General features: G+C 50.7%; 4 protein-coding genes across 4 annotated transcripts; 2 read left to right on the top strand and 2 right to left on the bottom strand.

Annotated features, from left to right (window-relative positions):
• Positions 1 to 317: 317 nt before the first annotated feature.
• CC1G_07690 (ATP-dependent bile acid transporter) lies at positions 318 to 6,917 on the top strand (the record flags this gene model as incomplete). The annotated part of the gene is made up of 36 exons (XM_001832251.2): positions 318 to 512; positions 568 to 1,039; positions 1,096 to 1,512; positions 1,573 to 1,854; positions 1,909 to 1,932; positions 2,093 to 2,148; positions 2,204 to 2,230; positions 2,284 to 2,373; positions 2,427 to 2,446; positions 2,499 to 2,592; positions 2,646 to 2,652; positions 2,702 to 2,763; positions 2,810 to 3,229; positions 3,282 to 3,312; positions 3,367 to 3,422; positions 3,471 to 3,539; positions 3,598 to 3,628; positions 3,684 to 3,749; positions 3,801 to 4,308; positions 4,361 to 4,611; positions 4,673 to 4,816; positions 4,872 to 4,879; positions 4,928 to 4,964; positions 5,021 to 5,142; positions 5,200 to 5,230; positions 5,281 to 5,435; positions 5,494 to 5,658; positions 5,716 to 5,772; positions 5,828 to 5,984; positions 6,036 to 6,109; positions 6,160 to 6,281; positions 6,348 to 6,414; positions 6,482 to 6,492; positions 6,548 to 6,659; positions 6,709 to 6,749; positions 6,800 to 6,917. 36 exons carry the CDS (start codon positions 318 to 320, stop codon positions 6,915 to 6,917), a joined length of 4,599 nt encoding a protein of 1,532 aa, XP_001832303.2.
• Positions 6,918 to 7,289: 372 nt separating this feature from the next.
• On the bottom strand, positions 7,290 to 9,386 carry CC1G_07689 (dihydrolipoamide succinyltransferase). The gene is made up of 9 exons (XM_001832250.2): positions 9,205 to 9,386; positions 9,092 to 9,150; positions 8,904 to 9,028; positions 8,715 to 8,835; positions 8,402 to 8,658; positions 7,968 to 8,348; positions 7,857 to 7,909; positions 7,607 to 7,803; positions 7,290 to 7,539 (listed from the first exon to the last, which is right to left on the bottom strand). The coding sequence occupies exons 1-9, from the start codon at positions 9,288 to 9,290 to the stop codon at positions 7,490 to 7,492; spliced, it is 1,329 nt and encodes a 442-aa protein (XP_001832302.2). The 5' UTR covers positions 9,291 to 9,386; the 3' UTR covers positions 7,290 to 7,489.
• Positions 9,387 to 9,778: 392 nt separating this feature from the next.
• CC1G_07688 (metalloprotease) lies at positions 9,779 to 11,000 on the top strand (the record flags this gene model as incomplete). The annotated part of the gene is made up of 6 exons (XM_001832249.2): positions 9,779 to 9,891; positions 9,949 to 10,167; positions 10,216 to 10,344; positions 10,392 to 10,463; positions 10,514 to 10,833; positions 10,897 to 11,000. The coding sequence occupies 6 exons, from the start codon at positions 9,779 to 9,781 to the stop codon at positions 10,998 to 11,000; spliced, it is 957 nt and encodes a 318-aa protein (XP_001832301.2).
• Positions 11,001 to 13,271: 2,271 nt separating this feature from the next.
• CC1G_15174 (hypothetical protein) lies at positions 13,272 to 14,029 on the bottom strand (the record flags this gene model as incomplete). The annotated part of the gene is made up of 3 exons (XM_002910489.1): positions 13,272 to 13,438; positions 13,533 to 13,566; positions 13,970 to 14,029. 3 exons carry the CDS (start codon positions 14,027 to 14,029, stop codon positions 13,272 to 13,274), a joined length of 261 nt encoding a protein of 86 aa, XP_002910535.1.
• Between the last annotated feature and the right edge of the window lie 3,079 nt (positions 14,030 to 17,108).

Here is a 17,108-nt window from a genome sequence, read left to right as displayed (position 1 = left end):
CCTAAGAAGGTGTGGGATCTGGAGAAACTCAGCACGCCGCGAAGCCACTCAATTAAGCGCCCGCCAAGAAATGGCAGAAGGCCAAGCCTTGCCCAGGTTATATTTAGCGCCCGCTTGGTCGAGCAGCATCTACCCATGTGGATGATAGTTGTTGATGTCTTCGCGCGAGGTTTTGCCAGACGTTATAGGGCATACAGTGGCACCTCGTGGTGAGCGACACTTCCTTTCCTACCCCTCGCCCTAAACTCGAATTCAAGTTCCCAGCGCCTTTTGCTTTTAAGGACTCGGCTCGGAGGGTCCCAACGGTTCGCTACTAGATGAAGATTAAAACTTTCCTTCTGATGTGCGCATTAACAAGTGCAATTCGACTCTATCGGGGAAAGAGGGATGTCGGCGCGGGGAAAATACGACTGGAGGATGATGATGACCTCAAGCACGATCCGTTCGACGTAACAACGCCAGAAGACACGATAGATGGATTCGCCATTGGCGAACAGGATTTCTGGAGACACGTAGGTTTTACTTTATACAAGGCACATAACCCAGCACATGACCCTTGAAATGTAGATGAGGAGACGGAAGATGGTTGTTGCCATTCTTCTGGCTCTCGCGACTGCATTGGATGCGGCTGCGGTTGGGTATACAGTCACGAGCGACGACGCACAGAAGCTGCTAAGCGCTACTCTACAACTTTCTTTCTCCCTCTACGCACTGGCTCTCTCTGCGGGAGCATCATGGACCGACGATGCTGAAACGCATTGCGAAACTATCTTACATCTTGCCGTCCTTTCCGGTTTGGCTGCTTTGTCTCTACTCTTTACGGCGATTCTATCAGAGCCAGATAGACATAATACTCCAGGAGATAGCGTCATGCACCTCCTTTGGTATAGCGCCGTTGGCTTATATGCCTTAGTCTGCGCCCTCGCGTCCACAATCCAGACAGGCCCGCCGCTGAACCACCGACCCGAGCTCCTGTATTCGGCAAAGACAGTGAGGTCAATCACCAACACAGACCAAGAAAACGTATGTGGAAGCATTGGTGAGATTAAATTGTCCTCAGGCAAGTGAAAACGTACCGATGACCCATGCTCATAGGATCGTCTTTGTGGGGGACCCTCGTGTTCTCTTACACGACAAAAGTTGTCTGGCTAGGCAACCTCGCATCAAGTTTCGAAATTGGAGACTTACCCATCATCCCAGCAAGATTACGAGCCGTGTACAACTACTCTCGAATGAAGGATGGAATGGGAAGATTTGCGTTCTCAGTCCTCGGTTGGAAGCCTCGTCCAGGCTCAGGTTGGGACCTTGGGTACAAATTGGCTCGTTTGAACAGTGCAGCACTCATTATCCAGCTTTCGATTTCAGCTGCGACAGCAATTCTCTTTTACGCCCCTGCACTCTTCATGCGTCACCTCATTTCGTATTTGGAGGGTGACCCTGCACGAGAAGATAGGGGCTGGGGGTGGGCAAACGCTTTCGGACTTTTTACAGCCAACGCGGTCGTCTTCATCAGTGAGCACTCATTGCTCTTTACCACTTGGAGGCCATCGTCTTACGCCGCGCTGTCCACAGTATCAGCCCAGTTATGGTTCTTCGTAACGACCAGGATCGAAATACCACTTGGAATCCAAGTAAACACCATTCTTTTCGCCAAAACTCTCGTTCGAAAAGACGTCACCTCAGGCTCAGAAAACGCGATCATTGGTGAAGAAAGGGAGAATGAGGATATCGCAGAACCGTCACCATCCAATGACAGCGAAGGCAATGCGTCGAGCAAGGCACGGGTTATGAATCTAATGACAATGGATGTGAATAGCATCAGCGGAACTGCGTGGATACTTTTCACCCTCGTCGGTCAGTCTTTCCTTGCTTTATTCAACAGTAAACCTGACCAAACGTTACCTTCAGATTCCCCTGTTCAGATCGTTGTCGGTACTTACTTTTTGCATACCCTCCTCGGCGTGTCTTGTTTCTATGGCCTGGCCGTAATCTGCCTACTCCTCCCGTTGAATCACATAGCCGGGAAGACCTTCGTCGGCAAGTTCATTTCGCTGGAATATGTGACCCAAAAGTCCTGAATTTATATTCTCAGGCGTTCGCGAAAAGCTCATGAATGCTCGAGATGAGCGTGTCACACTCACCAATGAGGTGCTGGATGATTTCAGTGTGTTGACCATGTGCTTAACGAGAGCGAATCTATTAGATCCTGGGGGCCATCCGAACGCTTAAGGTACGAATTCCGCCATCCCCTCCCATGTCTAACGCTTGACATTGCCTGCCTAGTTCATGGCCTGGGAGCGCCACTTCGAAAAGCGTGTATTATCTATCCGGGAGAGAGAGTTGATGTACCAAAAACAACACTTTTGGATTGAGGTTCGTGCCTCGAGTGGACAGTTGAACTTTACTCACTGTCACTATTTATCTAGACGTTCTGGAATGCTGTCTGGTACGCTTTGGATACGACCTTGGCTCTCGGATACTCCTGACACCAGATTAAGGAGCGGTTCACCTCTGCTTGTGACATTAGTTGCGTTTTGGCACTTCGCTGTCGTTCGCCAGCAACCACTCACACCGTCCATTGCTTTCACCTCCGTACGTTCCTTCTGCATCTACGTTAACCCCATGTCTAACCAGAACGGCCGCAGATCATTGGTACCGCCTACTCCTCTAATTTTGTTCCATTGCTCACTCCGTTATCCAGTCTTCTCGGACATGAAGTACGCGCTCAACGGGTTACCCCAAACCCTAATCAATATTCTAAGTGTAAGAATTCTCTTCTCCAAGTCCTCCTATGCTAATTTGACCGCAGTGCCTGGTCTCACTACGTCGGATTGAAGAGTACTTGAACGGCGTTGAGATTGACCGCGTCCCCCCGCGAGAGGAGCAAACGACGGAAATCGGGTTTTTCTCCTGCTCTGTGACGTGGCCCGAAGCCCAGTGCCAATCCAATGTATCGTATTCCACGCCGTCCCCTTCGGCGACTCTCCGCAGCAAATTCATGCTCACCGACCTTACCCTCAAGTTCCCTCCGGGCGAGCTCTCATTGATCTGCGGCAAGCTAGGCTCCGGAAAGACGCTGTTGCTGCTTGCTTTGCTCGGAGAAGCGGATGTCATTCATGGCAAGGTGCTCTGTCCTCGCTCTCCACCCGGCTCGATCGCTTCGTGGTCTATGGTTGATTGGAGTAAGGAAGAATGGGTGACTGAAGGAATGTGCGCCTATGTCCCTCAGGTCAATGGAGAGTCTCCATCATGGACTTCCAGCAGCCTAACCTCGTTAACAGGTCGCCTGGCTCCGAAATGCGTCAATCAAAGGTGAGCGGGTATATATGGTATCCTTCAAGTCATCCAAGCTTATACCAGTTGCAGAGAACATCTTATTTGGACTGCCTTACCATGAGGAACGATATCAGAAGACACTTGAGGTGAGTTTCCTACTAAAGCCTGTTAAACATTGGCCGATATTTCGGCAGGTGTGTGCTCTCGTCAGTGATCTAGGGACCCTAGAGGACGGGGACAGCTCAGAAATAGGTGAACGTGGTGTAAGTAGCAAACGATATTAGGTCCCATCTCGGCATCTTCTTACTCCTTTCAACACAGGTTAATCTCTCAGGCGGACAGAAGGCTAGAGGTGAAGCATATTGTGTTTGGTATTTCTGAGGGACGCATGTTGATCACCGTTCAAGTTTCTCTTGCTCGTGCTGTCTACTCTCGAGCTTCCATCCTTTTCTTAGATGACGTATTGTCTGCAGGTCCGCTCGACTTTTTTAGAACTGTTTCTAATGCTAACCATCTCCGTCAAGTCGACGCCCATACCGCGCGCCACATATACCACCGGTGCCTCAGGGGCGAACTGATGAAGGGGAGGACAGTGATCCTCGCATCGCACCACGTCCAACTCTGTGCCACCAGAGCCGTCTACATCGTGGCATTGGACAACGGGCATGTGATGTTCGAGGGCAACCGAGATGCCTTCATCGCTTCTGGGGCCATGAGTAAACTAGGACAAACTGGCTCGGAAACAGGACTGGAAAGCGATGTCGTGGAGAAGAAGCAGTTGGTAGAGGTCGAAAATGACATCCTCGGCCAGGGCGAACGTAGTGATTCAGAAACCCTTCTCTCGACCACGGGGAAAGAGAAACAATCTCCCCGCCAGCTGGTGGAAGACGAAAAGAGGGAGGTTGGGCGCATCAAGAAGGATGTATGGATCACACTCTTCAGGGCCTGTGGAAGTGATTGGTTCTGGGTTTCGTTCGGCTTAGTGTTCGGGCTTGCGGCACTCGTCCCTGTCGTGGAGAATAACTGGCTCAGGTGAAATTGCTTCCCTTTCCAGCATACGATATTGCTTATCGGACTTTGACAGATACTGGTCGGCATCTGCCTTGGAAGGGTCAGGCGAGAATCCATCATTTTATATCAGCGTCTACGCCGCCATAATCTGCTCTGGTCTCGTCATCACCATCTCCCGTTGGCTCGTGTTATACCGTGGTTCCATCCGTGCTTCTCAAGCACTCTACAAGGGCCTGTTGGAGGCCGTCTTGTTTGCCGACATTCGCTTTCACGACACAGTCTCGCGTGGTCGCCTGCTGAACCGCTTTGGTCAAGATTTCGATGGTACTATGTGGCCTGTATTCCATTTTGAGGCCGTCAACTAACCCTTTATATGCCAATGCAGGCATCGACAGCGGACTTGCGGATAACCTGGGGCAAACCATCATCACAGCGCTATCCGCCCTTACGACCATCGTAACTGTCAGTGTCGTTGGAGGTGCTCCATTTGTAGTGGCTATTGCCATCTTGGGACTATTGTATTGGAACGGTAAGCGTCTAGCATATCCAGTCACATACGGAACCATTCTGATCTCGCTGAAAAGTTGCAAAGGTTTTACCCATTCTCCGCAGTTCAGAGCCTCGATTCACCCTCCAATAGATCTATGGGCAAACTTCCCGCGACCTGAGACGCCTTAGTAACTCTTTCAGTCTACTAAGTTGTGCTCGGAATCCTGGCTGATGCTCTTTGTAGATTCTATCTCTACTTCTCCACTTTACTCCATCTATGAGGAGACGATTGCTGGTGTCCAGGTGGTTCGGGCGTTTGGAGCATCGTCAAACTTTTTAAGGGAAATGATTCAATGTGTTGACACAGTGAGTCGGTTGACATTTAAAAGCTGAAAGCATGAAGAGGCTAATCCAGAGCTATAGAATTCGAACCCCTATTATTGGATGTGGGCAGGTGCGCGCGCATCTTTTGTGTTGCACTCGAAACTCACCTCCTACTCCTAGTTAATCGATGGCTGGCAGTTCGGTTCAATCTTCTCTCCTCAGTCATTGTTGGAGTCACCGCCCTATTGTGTATTGTGACCCCTGGTATCAATGCTTCACTAGCCGGTTTTGCGCTTGCCTTTGCCACAACTGTCACGAACGACCTCCTGTTTATGGTAAGTCATCTGCCCATTATAGGGCTGAGAGGCAAGAGCTAAATATCCTCCGATATAGGTCCGACAATTTGTCTCCCTCGAGCAGTCTATGGTTGCGCTGGAGAGGGTGAAGGAGTACTCCGAGATTAAACCTGAACCTGCCGAGTTCATTGAACCTCGTCCGTCTGCGTCTTGGCCTTCCCAAGGCGAAATAAAAGTCGAGGATCTTGTCATCCGCTATGCGGTGAGTTTTTTCTTTGTCCGCTGTCCAACTTCAGCTGTTCACCAACCTTGCACGTAGCCTGACCTTCCCGACGTGTTGCATAAGCTATCATTTTCTGTCAAGCCAGGGGAGAAGGTGAGGAGAGATGTCTGCATTGTCTGATCCGCCCATTCCAACAACGTTGCACCAGGTAGGAATCATAGGGAGAACTGGCTCGGGGAAAAGCACACTAGCGCTTTCGTTCCTCCGATTTGTGCAGCCCACCAGCGGGCGCATCTTGATCGACGGGCTCGACATTTCCAAGATTGGTCTTACTGACCTCCGCAGTCGCATAACTATCGTGCCCCGTGGGTGATTCCGTCCCCTTGACTGTATTCGGGTACTGATCTCCAGCATAGAGGACCCTACAATTCTCAGCGGCACTCTACGCTCCACTCTTGATGTCTTTGGACAGTATGAGGATGCAGAGATAGTAGGTGTTCATCTTTTTTTATTAATACTGCAACGTTGACAGCATCCAAGTATGAAGCACTTCGACGGGTGCACCTGTTACCTTCTGGAGGCGACATGGAAACCCCGGAGTCCAATGCATTTCGAGATCTAGACTTTCCGGTTTCTGAAGGGGGAGAAAATTTCTCAACTGGGTAAGCAACTTCTCTCGAGTGTGGTTCCGTCGTGACATCCGAATACCATGTTCAATTACCCGGCAGAGAGAAACAACTGTTGTGTATGGCGCGCGCAATCCTGAAGCGTCCGAAAGTTCTTATAATGGACGAGGTAAGTCACAGACCTAGTAGTCTCTCACCTAGTAGTCTCTCGTGACGACTATTTACTTGTCTGCCAGGCAACAGCAAGGTATGCCCGAGGTCAGCATCTCCTCCCCCATGTGTCCCTCTGATTCAGCATGCAGCGTGGACTATGCGACGGACGAGCTGATCGGCAAAACGATTCGGGGCGAATTCGCAGAGAGCACGATCTTCACAATTGCCCATCGATTGCGGACAGTAATTAATTATGACCGAGTTTGTACCGTCTTCCTTCATCCGTTCGTTTCTTCTGATTAGAGAACAGGTCATGCTCCTGGATCAAGGACATATCATCGAGTTCGACAAGTAGGTACTCTTTCACTCGCCTGAACCAATGTCACTCACATATCCTGCAGGCCTGCTACCTTGCTCAGCGATTCAAACTCCAAATTTTATGCATTGTGCAAAGCGACAGGAAAGGAGGAATTTACTATGCTTGTTAGGAGGGCGGAAGGTTATGGACCAGTAGAATGACCGATGTGCTGTCAGTCCGCCATATTCTAGCCCTCGTTGAACACCTTGTTGAGCGACTATGAAAATCTGGCTTTAGCCATTCGAGGACGGGCGCCTAATCTAGGGAACGAATCCCACTGCATCCATCGAAGACCAGCCTGAGGGGGAGGTATAATCCGAAAACACCTTTCAGGCGATGGAGCGTGCTGCACTACCACTAGCAGGCTCCGCCGCGCCTGGCTGGGAGCCTACCTCGATCGTGGATTAGTTTGACCTAGAAGTCGAAACCGCCTATGTCCATTTAAGCGCCCTTGGCCAAACTCCGAATCGAGAGCGGTGCACAGCCCAGTGGACACCTGCTTCCAACCAAATACACACCCTAAGAGAAGGAGCGAAGAGTCCGTGATATTCAATCTAGTAAAAGAGAAAGAAGATTAAAGGAGCGTGGAGGGAGGAAGATATTAGGGAACATAAATAGATGTGGTCGCTCACGGTACACAGGAAAGGATTACAACTATGGGCCCAACAGTAGGGGAGTTAGAGTCGAATGGAATGTAAGATGTTATGATGATTGATTGATCGTCCTATTTCGTTTAAGCAAGCAACATCTTTCTAGGATCTTCAATGTACTCCTTGACTTTCACTGTTGTCAGGGAAGAAACGATGGTCAGTCTAACGTGGCATACAATGGGCAATGGAGGAAAACGCACCGAGGAAAGTAACACCTTCCCTGCCGTCGAGCAGTCGGTGGTCGTAGGTAAGGGCAACAACCATGATGGGTCGGATGACGATCTGGCCGTCGACGACCACGGGCTTATCCTTGATGGCGTGCATACCGAGCACAGCAGCCTGAGGCAAGTTGATGATAGGGGTTCCGAAGAGCGATCCGAAGACACCGCCGTTCGAGCTGCAAAATGGTAAGTCAGAGCCAATCTCCACAACGTATGTCTCGATCCTTACATGGTGAAGGTACCGCCGGCCATATCCTCAAGGGTGAGTTTGCCATCACGAGCCTAGATGAAGCAAGTCAGCAAGTGGGGGTGGGGCAAGGTATTGCAGCCGTCCACGTACCTTCTTGCCAAGAGCAGCAATCTCCCTCTCAATCTCAATGAAGTTCATTGACTCTGCGTTTCGCAAGACGGGAGTGACCAAACCCTTGGGGGTGGCAACAGCAACGCTCAAATCGACGTAGTCGCGGTAGACGATCTCGTCGCCTTCGATGCTGGCGTTGGCGGCAGGGATATCCCGGAGGGCGAGAGAGCAGGCCTTGGCAAAGGCAGACATGAATCCGAGCTTGACGTCATGCTCCTTGAGGACCTGGTCCTTGTACTTCTTGCGCATCTCCATGAGCGAGGACATGTCGATTTCGTTGAAGGTGGTTAACGAGGCAGCGGCGTTCTGGGACTCCTTGAGACGCTCGGCGATACGGAGGCGCATACGCGACATCTTGACCTGTTCCGAGTGTTATTTATCGTCAACCTTCCAGAGAAACTGTGATAACGCACCCTGGTCTCCGTCCGGGACCCAGCGGCGGGTCTGGGGGCAGGCTCGCTCTCCTTTTTACTGCTCTTCTTCACATCTTCCTTCTCTTTAGGTTTTGTAACCTGCTCTTTCACTTCAGGCGTCTTATCGGCTTGTGATGGCGCAGGGGGAGCAGGAAGTTTCTTGTCTACTTGTTGATCTGCAGGTTCCGAGGCATCCTTAGTCTCCTGTGCGGGTGCAGCAGTTCCTTCAGGCTCCTTGGCGGGGGGCGGGGCGGCGGCTTCATAGCCCCAAACAGTCAGAAACCACGCGTAGATGGGAAAAACGCGCACGTACTCTCTCCGACCTCACCCGGCTCAATAATGAACAGGTCCTGCCCCACAGTAACGGTATCCTCCTCGCTCGCCAACAACTTTACAATCTTGCCGGACTTTGGCGCGTTGACTTGAACGTCAATCTGTACGTTTAGGAACAACCGGTGAATTTCGGGGAAAGCGAGCTAAACCTGGGGAAATTTGCTTTTACCTTGTCGGTTTCGATGGTGGCGACCTCCTCGTCTGCAGCAACGGTCTCTCCCTCCTGCTTCAACCACGATTTCAAGGTACCTTCGCTGATAGATTCAGCCATCTGTGGGACCTTGATTGTTTCGGCTTCATATTCCATTGCCGCCAGTCAGAAAACAGCGGGGAAGAGTATGCGGCGCGTAAACACACCCTGAATGAGTCTCGATGCATGGAACTGTGCTCGTTGAGCATGTCCATTGGCGATATCCCTGCGAATATTGTCAGAAACCAATAAACAGCTGCTCGACAAGGAAAAAACGCACCAACCCCGCGAAAAAGCGGGTCCAACGGTCCTCTGCTTCAACAGAGCTCGACCTCGAGCGATAGCAATGATCCGTTTCGACAACATTGTGAATTGTTGTTCAAATTAGAGGATATCTGGATTTGTAGCCAGGTATATAGAAGATTGAAGATCCCGACGGTTGGTGCTTACCGTCTAGGAAACCCAGTTAATGCTTTACAAGAACGCGATCGCTGCCAGCAGGCGGACCTATGTCACTTGTTTGTTCATGCTTGGCTCCTGGACGAATTCGGACCCCGCTTTTCACGGCTTCCGATTGGCTGGCACAGGGTTTGCCGAAAGCCTGGTTGGCACAGTGACTGGTGACCGGTTGACCAGCGAGCGACGAACTCGACGCGACTCTAACGCGACTCGGAGACGACGCCAACGAATAGGCAACGCGATTCACCAGAAATGGCGGTCGACGGGGACTTGTTGTCGAATGGCTGACAGTATTTCTCAAATCATGAAGGCTGGCAGCGTCACCCGCCCAGGGCTACCATGTTATCCCGGTTTGATACTGTCGAAACCAAACCCGAAATCTCTCTCTGCCTGTAATGTCTAATCATCGACGCGTTTACTGGCTCCTGCTACTGCTCTGGATCCCGGTGGTGCTGAGCGCGACTCCTGGCAGGTATCTCCAGAGTCGATCACTACACATCGTTCGAGGGTGGGCGTCCAAACGGCGATATTGGTTTAATCTTAAAGCTCATACGTCCATCCCCAGACGATGCACAGAACTCGACCAAGATCTCATTGCCTCCTTTGAAAAGCGTTTCCTTGAGGACCAGATTCTCCACGGCAGTTCTCTGCTCGACAGTTTAACCGTAAAGCCATCTGCCGGTTCCTCGCATTCTCGAAGGCAACTCCAACCAACCTCCAAACCCGTTAATGTCTATTTCCACGTCATTTCTGCCGATTCCTCTCCAAAAAACGGGAACATACCGTATGTGGTCCTTTTTCATCACCCATGAAATCCGTTTAACAGGTGTAGAGTCCAGCAGCTCATTCAACAAGTGGATGCTCTAAACAGAGGATTTGTGGAAACGGGACTCAACTTTGTCCTCGCAGGAGTGGACAGAACGGTCAACGCTGACTGGTTTGCGAATGCCGGGCCCAATACGTGAGCGTCTTAGCCTTCATCGAAAAATGAGTTCTAATCTCTACCAGCGTGCAGCAAACAGCGATGAAGACCAAGCTGCGGCGAGGAGGTCGCTCGGACCTCAATATATACACTGTTGGGTAAGATATCTCTTATCCCAAGGACTACAGTCTCAAACATATGGCTTCAGATTCACTGGAGCTCTAAGTGGACTGCTGGGCTACGCCACATTTCCTCAATCGTACGCTGCTGACCCATCCGACGATGGGATTGTGATTCTCTTCTCTTCTGTCCCCGGTGGGGCAATGGCAGGCTATGGCCAGGGCAAAACGGCAATTCACGAAGCGGGACATTGGTTCGGCCTTTACCACACCTTCCAAGGAAGCTGCCTATCACCAGGTGACTACGTGGAAGACACACCTCCTGAAGGATTGCCATCCGAGGGGTGCCCGATCGGAAGGGTATCGTGCCCTGTGACAGATCTCATTGAGGGAATGTCTGACCCAATCCGTAAGTCTTCATTGCGCTGGAAATAGCCAAAAAGCTAAATCAGCGCCGCTCGATTCCTTACAGACAACTATATGGACTACAGCCCCGACAACTGCATGGCCGAGTTCTCTCCTGGGCAAGCTCTTCGCGCGCGTGTTCAAGCGCAGTTCTATAGAGGCATCTACTGACACCACTTCTCGGCCGTCACCGAGTCTTGTCGAATCACCTTCGATTATCAGGTGGACATGGCGACATCGTTAAACTCCAGTCACTTTACTTACCTAGAGTCGCTTCCATCGCTCCATGGGCTTCGAAATGCTCCTTATCTCTCCTTGGGGAACTTTCTATTACTGTTCCTGATCGGAGTTCTACTGTGAATAGCACCCCAAACCAAGAACCATGCTTCGCTGTCCCTCCCAAAGCAGACCTGACTGAGCGGGTGGTATGTACCTGTACTCTCACAGCGGTCGCGTCTTTCGATTCTCTTTCCTTCCATTCTGAGCCAACTCCATTGTCTGTCTTCAACTCTCGAGTCCTTTCTACCTCGCCGTGTGGCTATACGTGTACTGGAAGAGCTCGAGCTCGCGGTTTCACCCTGTAGATAGCGTTGTCGTTGGGGCCTGGGTCTGACCGAGTCCAACGTCTGAGCCTAGGAAAGATTCGGACTGACGTATTCAGCGCTATTCCTGTTCGGTCCCTTCCCTTGTCCGCGTTTGCGCAACGTCCATGCATGACGGATCTCCAGGGATCTCCCCTTATCTATGACGATTGTGGCGTCGATTTCTAATGTTCATTGCGCGTTTACAGGCGCTGCGCTGGGGAAGGAAGGTACCGAACGGTGTCTCCGACCAAGACCTTTGCAAACACGCTCCCGAAGGCCTTCACTGGTCTCTTTTTCCCTGTACGTTTTCCTTAGGCAACGAAGCTCGGGCCATCTGGTTCCCCCGGGTCTTCCTACCCCAGGAAGAGCAAGAAGGTCCAAACATCATTAAGCAAGGAAAAATGCTTTTGCAAAATGCAAAAATGGAGGGGTACTCGGAGGAATGCATTCAATGCACATCCGGCAGCGATTTCCGAAGGAAGGAATGAGGCCGACGGCCTTCATCCCGGGACATGCCTGCGGGTTGACCTTTGTATGCGCGCTTCCGGATCCGACTGGTTGGTGGGTCATGGGGCCATTCAAAAATCCGAGCCGCGTGGTTATCGGCATGAGATGACGAGGACGGATCGGTTTCAGAGTTTTTTACAGGATGTTGATGCGGGCTATCCGTCGAGCACCGTCGGACTGGGCGCGAGGCCAATGGCAGCAAGACGCGAGGGGAAGATGCACATGACTAACTTATGCTGACATGACGCGGGCGCGTTGTTAATGGGCGCGTCCACTTTAAGCGCCTTCGCGCTAAGATAATAGTTTACTGGGCGTCTTCATCGTTCTCTAGTCCCTAACCCTGGCTGAATTTCATTCGATAGATTAATCTACCTGCTCGAGTAAGGAGGCGCTTAGGACAGCTTTACAGCAGTAATTAAAGCCTTGTGATGAAGTGTATGGGCTCGAGGCAAAGCCACCTTTGCCTCGAGGCGTAATGAGAAAGGGATGACGTTAACCCGTGTCAGGTAGTTTCGGGTCATCGGGTGCATGCTGACGAGGATGTCCTGGGTTTATCACGCTGTTACATACCCTGGAAGGTTGCATTTTGTGATACATTGAAGTGTATGGGACCTTCGAAAGGTTGCTTTGTGATTGGATGGACCCCTGCTTGATTTCGTCGCGAGGAGGTTGAACCGTTTCAAGGGAAGGGCATTGGAGAAGAACAGTCTTTTGTGAATAGGGGCCTACCATCAAAGCAGTCACTGTTGAGTCCTACTTAGTGGGATCTAATCAAAGAAAGGTAATCTCAATGCAAGACCCTGAACTCACTTCGGCGTTCGAACCTCCGATGAGAGGTCGAAACGGGTACCTAACGTGGGGCCATTTGCAGAGATGTTCATAGCCTTAAGGAGAATTAAAGTACAGGGGCGGTTAACGAAGCTGGACCCCAGCATCGTCGCGTATGTGGCGAACACGAGGCGTGAAACGTGGGCTTCACGGCCTGAGCACTATGAAATTGGAAATTTCACCATTGTCAAGCATGAATGTTTTTGGAAGTATAAGGCAAGCGAGCGCTGGCATGGTCTGATTCACTGTCCTTGTTTGTCTAAAGTGCTTGTCGGTCTCTGATACTAGCAGCGACGCGATGTTGACGGTGGCAGGGAAATCTTCCCCGAGGATAACCCTATGTGTGACAAGTGCCCACATAGTTTATTGGTTTCTTCCGTGCTCTGTGGAGGTGGAGTCGTGAGGATAGGGGTCGCTGCCCCACAGTATGTAGATGAAAGCCTGTACCCGTGCTTCATTTACCCAGTAGCTCGGCGGAAGAGGGGGGCGGGAGAAAGCTTGAGCTACCACCAAGTAGACTTCCTCATAGTTCACCGTCGCTCTCAATGAAGCCGAGCACCACCCTTCTGGCTAGGTCAACTTCTCCGTTGTCTCCCTGCGCATAGAATTCAGGGATCGACGTAGCAAGACACGGCCTGTACATCCACCGGAGTGGAGGATGTATACTTGCCGGCCGAAGGAAGGAAGGGTCTGAAGAAACCAGTAAACCGGCACGTTCAGCGAAGCAACCCCAAAAACGGAGTTCTAGTTCTCGACTTTGTCGAGGGCGTTCTGAGAAGCGCACTGGCCTCGAATATTGGAGAGCTATCATTGCGACCCTAATAGAACATACAGAGTCAGGACTTGAGAGAGGGTGCGAACGTTGATCTTCGCATCAACCTGAAACTAGCTCAAGCTTTCATTGTCGCTGAATCCAAGAACCCACATGAACATGAGCAACAACGAGGTCTTGTTGACCCCCCAAGCTCTTCGCAACAATTGGTGAAGCTCGAGAACGACAAAAGACGGAAATAGCAATACGCCGCCGTCTTCCAGAGGCTACATACTCAATCATTCATCAATGTCACTCGGACTTGAGAGGAGAGTGACGGTGGCGGCATGCAGGGGTGATGTACAAAACGGGTGGTATGGGTCCCAGTGTACGGTCGCTATTATTCCAGAACAGGTCCGTCGGCAGGAACATCCATGGGTAAATGGTCGATACTTAGCATGACTAGTTACGGACTGGGTTGCCGTGGCTCCTCCAATACATTCGAGTTTTATCGTTGAGGGCCGGGCCATTTGAATTTGCGCTGTCAAAATCCACTTCCTATTGCTTTTTGAGGTTTAGCGTAGATGTAGGACTCAATCCTGACAGGCCGGTCGCTGAAGTGGAAGAGGAAAAGTGGTCAAGTGGGGATAAAGGAAGGAGCTTTCGGGGCGGATGGTTGATTGCCTGGGAAATCACAATCCATGAATTGGTGTGAGTTTTGTGTGATAAGATAGAGGGTCAGTAGGTGCATTGGGAGAGGTGGGTAGATATGATACGACTTTTGGTATGACAATGCGCTCATCGTGCTGCGTGTACTGTTTGCGTGCCGGTAATCTACGACCGTGGAGATAACGTATGTAGTAGTATGAATCGAACTGAGAAGGGTTTCGCCGTCCATTTATCCGCTCTTCCTTATCCGTGGTCTGATGTCACGCGCACGCGCACATCACTCTCTCGCCCCTTTCGTGCTATAAGGGACACGTATCACCATGCTACACGCTTGCTGGGCTGTTCTACTACATGCGAGATGATCGAGAGAGGTGGCTCGAGGAGGAGGCAAAGAAAAAGTGGATAGGGCCCACCGCGTTGACGCGTGAAAACCACGCGTTCCAATTACTGTAATTAGCCCCTAAGTTCTGGAGGATGACGACAGCACTTCTTTGGAATGATACTCGGACGATGGGAGCTGCGGAAAGGAAGGCCACTAGGGTTCTCGCTGTTCTTTACTACGGGCGTACGGCCTTCAGGGTCCAAAGCTCAGGGAGGAGTGACCATAAAGAACGATTGCGACTCCAAAAATACCCGAGAGTTGTGATAAGGGATACTAAATGAATAGTCCATTTGCAGGCGGCCTTCCGTGTCTTAGGTTCAGACACATGGTCGAGTGATAGCCTCAACCTTCAGCTCCAAAAATGCAAGAATACATAACGCTTTTGTCAGCTCAAGACTACCCAAGTCCCATTGACGATCCCACCGTATCTCTCGAGCACTATCTTTGAATTCTTGGTCACCGGGTTGGGCTCCAATCCATCAGAAGACACACCTGAATGGAAAGCGGCAAAGCATAGCAGACACTGGTGGTCGTTATATATAGTATGTCGTAGTCTTCTCAGTACTTGTCCGTAGATGAAGAAGCTCTCGGGTGGTGTTAGACAGATGATAGAACTTGAGTGTTCTTTGAAGGCGAGCTTGGAAATTGTCGAAGTGAAGACAAATCTAGTGGCGTTTGGTTTCGTTTCTCTGAGAGCTTTGCTCAGATTACAGCCAATGCGATTCATTGCAGCCTGCTCAGGTGGTCGTTGAGTTTAGTATAGGGGGCCTCCAACCAGGGCCACGATATCACGATATCAGATACTCAGAGTCAGGCTGCACCTTCACCTTTCGGAAGCTTTGGGTTTGGGAATCGAGGGAGGGTCGATGAGCGAAGGAATGATATCACTCGTGTTCTCGTAGAAATTCGAAGTTTCTGAAGCCGCTAAGGATCGCACTTGAGTTGGTTGGGTCTTGAACTGTATTGAAGGTAATATGGAATTAGTAGAATGTATAGTGAATAGACTTTGGAGTGTTAGAATATGGCGAATGGAGTTCCTGGCTTGGGACTTGGAGGGAGCGGTCGAGTCATCTGAGCTCAGTCCTTTGGAGCACGGAAGGCCTGTAGTTTCGGCGATTTGGAGCGAACTTCTCGTCGAGGTATAACGCTCGACTGGCCTTCAGATTACTGTTTGAAGTAGAGCGTTGGCGCTTCAGGTGACCTCCCTTCGGAGCCAACGTTTTTGAGAATGTCCACTCTCGATCTATTCAAGACATTGTGTTTTCCGAGGAGACTGTCGGTGATTCCCTCCCTCGATCCTTGTCATATCACACTGACACAAGTACAGAAGCTGCTCGCGTAGCACATAGCACTCTTCGAAGGACTGTGCGCAACTCGGGCCCCAGTGATGGCGATTGAATGAGAAAAGCAAGCCGCGGAATGATCCTTCCCTTCCCTATCATCGACAAGCCCTGGACAATACAGATATCACTCGAGGTTGTGATATCCCGGCGGAACTGGAGACGACTTAGTGACAAGTTGTTGACATATCACATCGTGGTACTACTACTAGCGCGTACCGCTCTAGAAATTTAAAGACCGCGGAACAGAATTGCTTATGTCGGGTCTTTCCTTCCGTTCGTAAGTGGGTTCCTGCGAATTTAATGCTAGTTGGTGTGTTGAGGTCCGTGTGGCGTACATGAGGGGTATGGTGGGGAGGGAGTGTGGGGAAGCCAAGAAGACTCGGAGCGGGAAGCCAGGAGGAGGAGCGGTGAATAGAGTGGTTGCCAGAGAACTTGTATGAGTATGGAAATGAAGCTTCAGGGAGTGGGTACGGTACCTTCAGAGACGGAGCGTTGAGCTAATCTAGAGCTCAGCTGACACAGTCGAAACGGGGAGAGTCTGAATTGCGAGGATGTCGGGTCCGTAGCTTGTGTACCGAGATTCGGAGAGGTGCTCGACCGTCACGGTAGAAGCCAGCGTGCAAGTAGACCAGAGTGCGAGCCAAATGCCAGCTGTTAGGATATGTACAAAGGGCATAAGGTCGAACACATCACAAGAAAGAAGCCAACGTGTCCAACGTTGTTGAGGTATCAAGTTGTTGTTTCATCATTGTTTCTTTCTCCACATTCAAGCCTGCCGTGTTTCATATTCTCGTGTTACCAACGCTGCACTGTGACTGAGACTGACAGCCGACAGCCGACGACCGTCCCCGACAAAAAAGCATCAAATGAATCTGTCTGGTTCTTTCAAAACTTGAAAAAAGCCTCGAGGTTCGATGACGACGAGTGATAAATTTTGGGCTTTTGTAGTGATGTTGAGGATGATGCGTTTAGGAATCTCATATCACAATTAGGTGTTGTTCTGATGATGGATTCACCATCGAAGAATTCGAAGGGCGGTGGTGAGCGCTTGAGGTAACTTGGTATACGTACGTTGGCCCCAATTGTCGTTATAGCGTCGCGGCCAAAAATAAAGCGTTGAGAACGTTGTCTCCAGGGGGGTATGTACGCGTCGCGAGAAACCACGAGAAAGCGGGGAAGGCATTATTACAATAAGTACCATAATTCCTTCCCGAC

Source organism: Coprinopsis cinerea (genome assembly GCF_000182895.1).
Source record: "Coprinopsis cinerea okayama7#130 chromosome 9 map unlocalized cont3.9, whole genome shotgun sequence".
Taxonomy (NCBI): domain Eukaryota; kingdom Fungi; phylum Basidiomycota; class Agaricomycetes; order Agaricales; family Psathyrellaceae; genus Coprinopsis; species Coprinopsis cinerea.
Note: the sequence above shows the minus strand (reverse complement) of the source record. Positions and strands in the feature narration are given on the sequence as shown.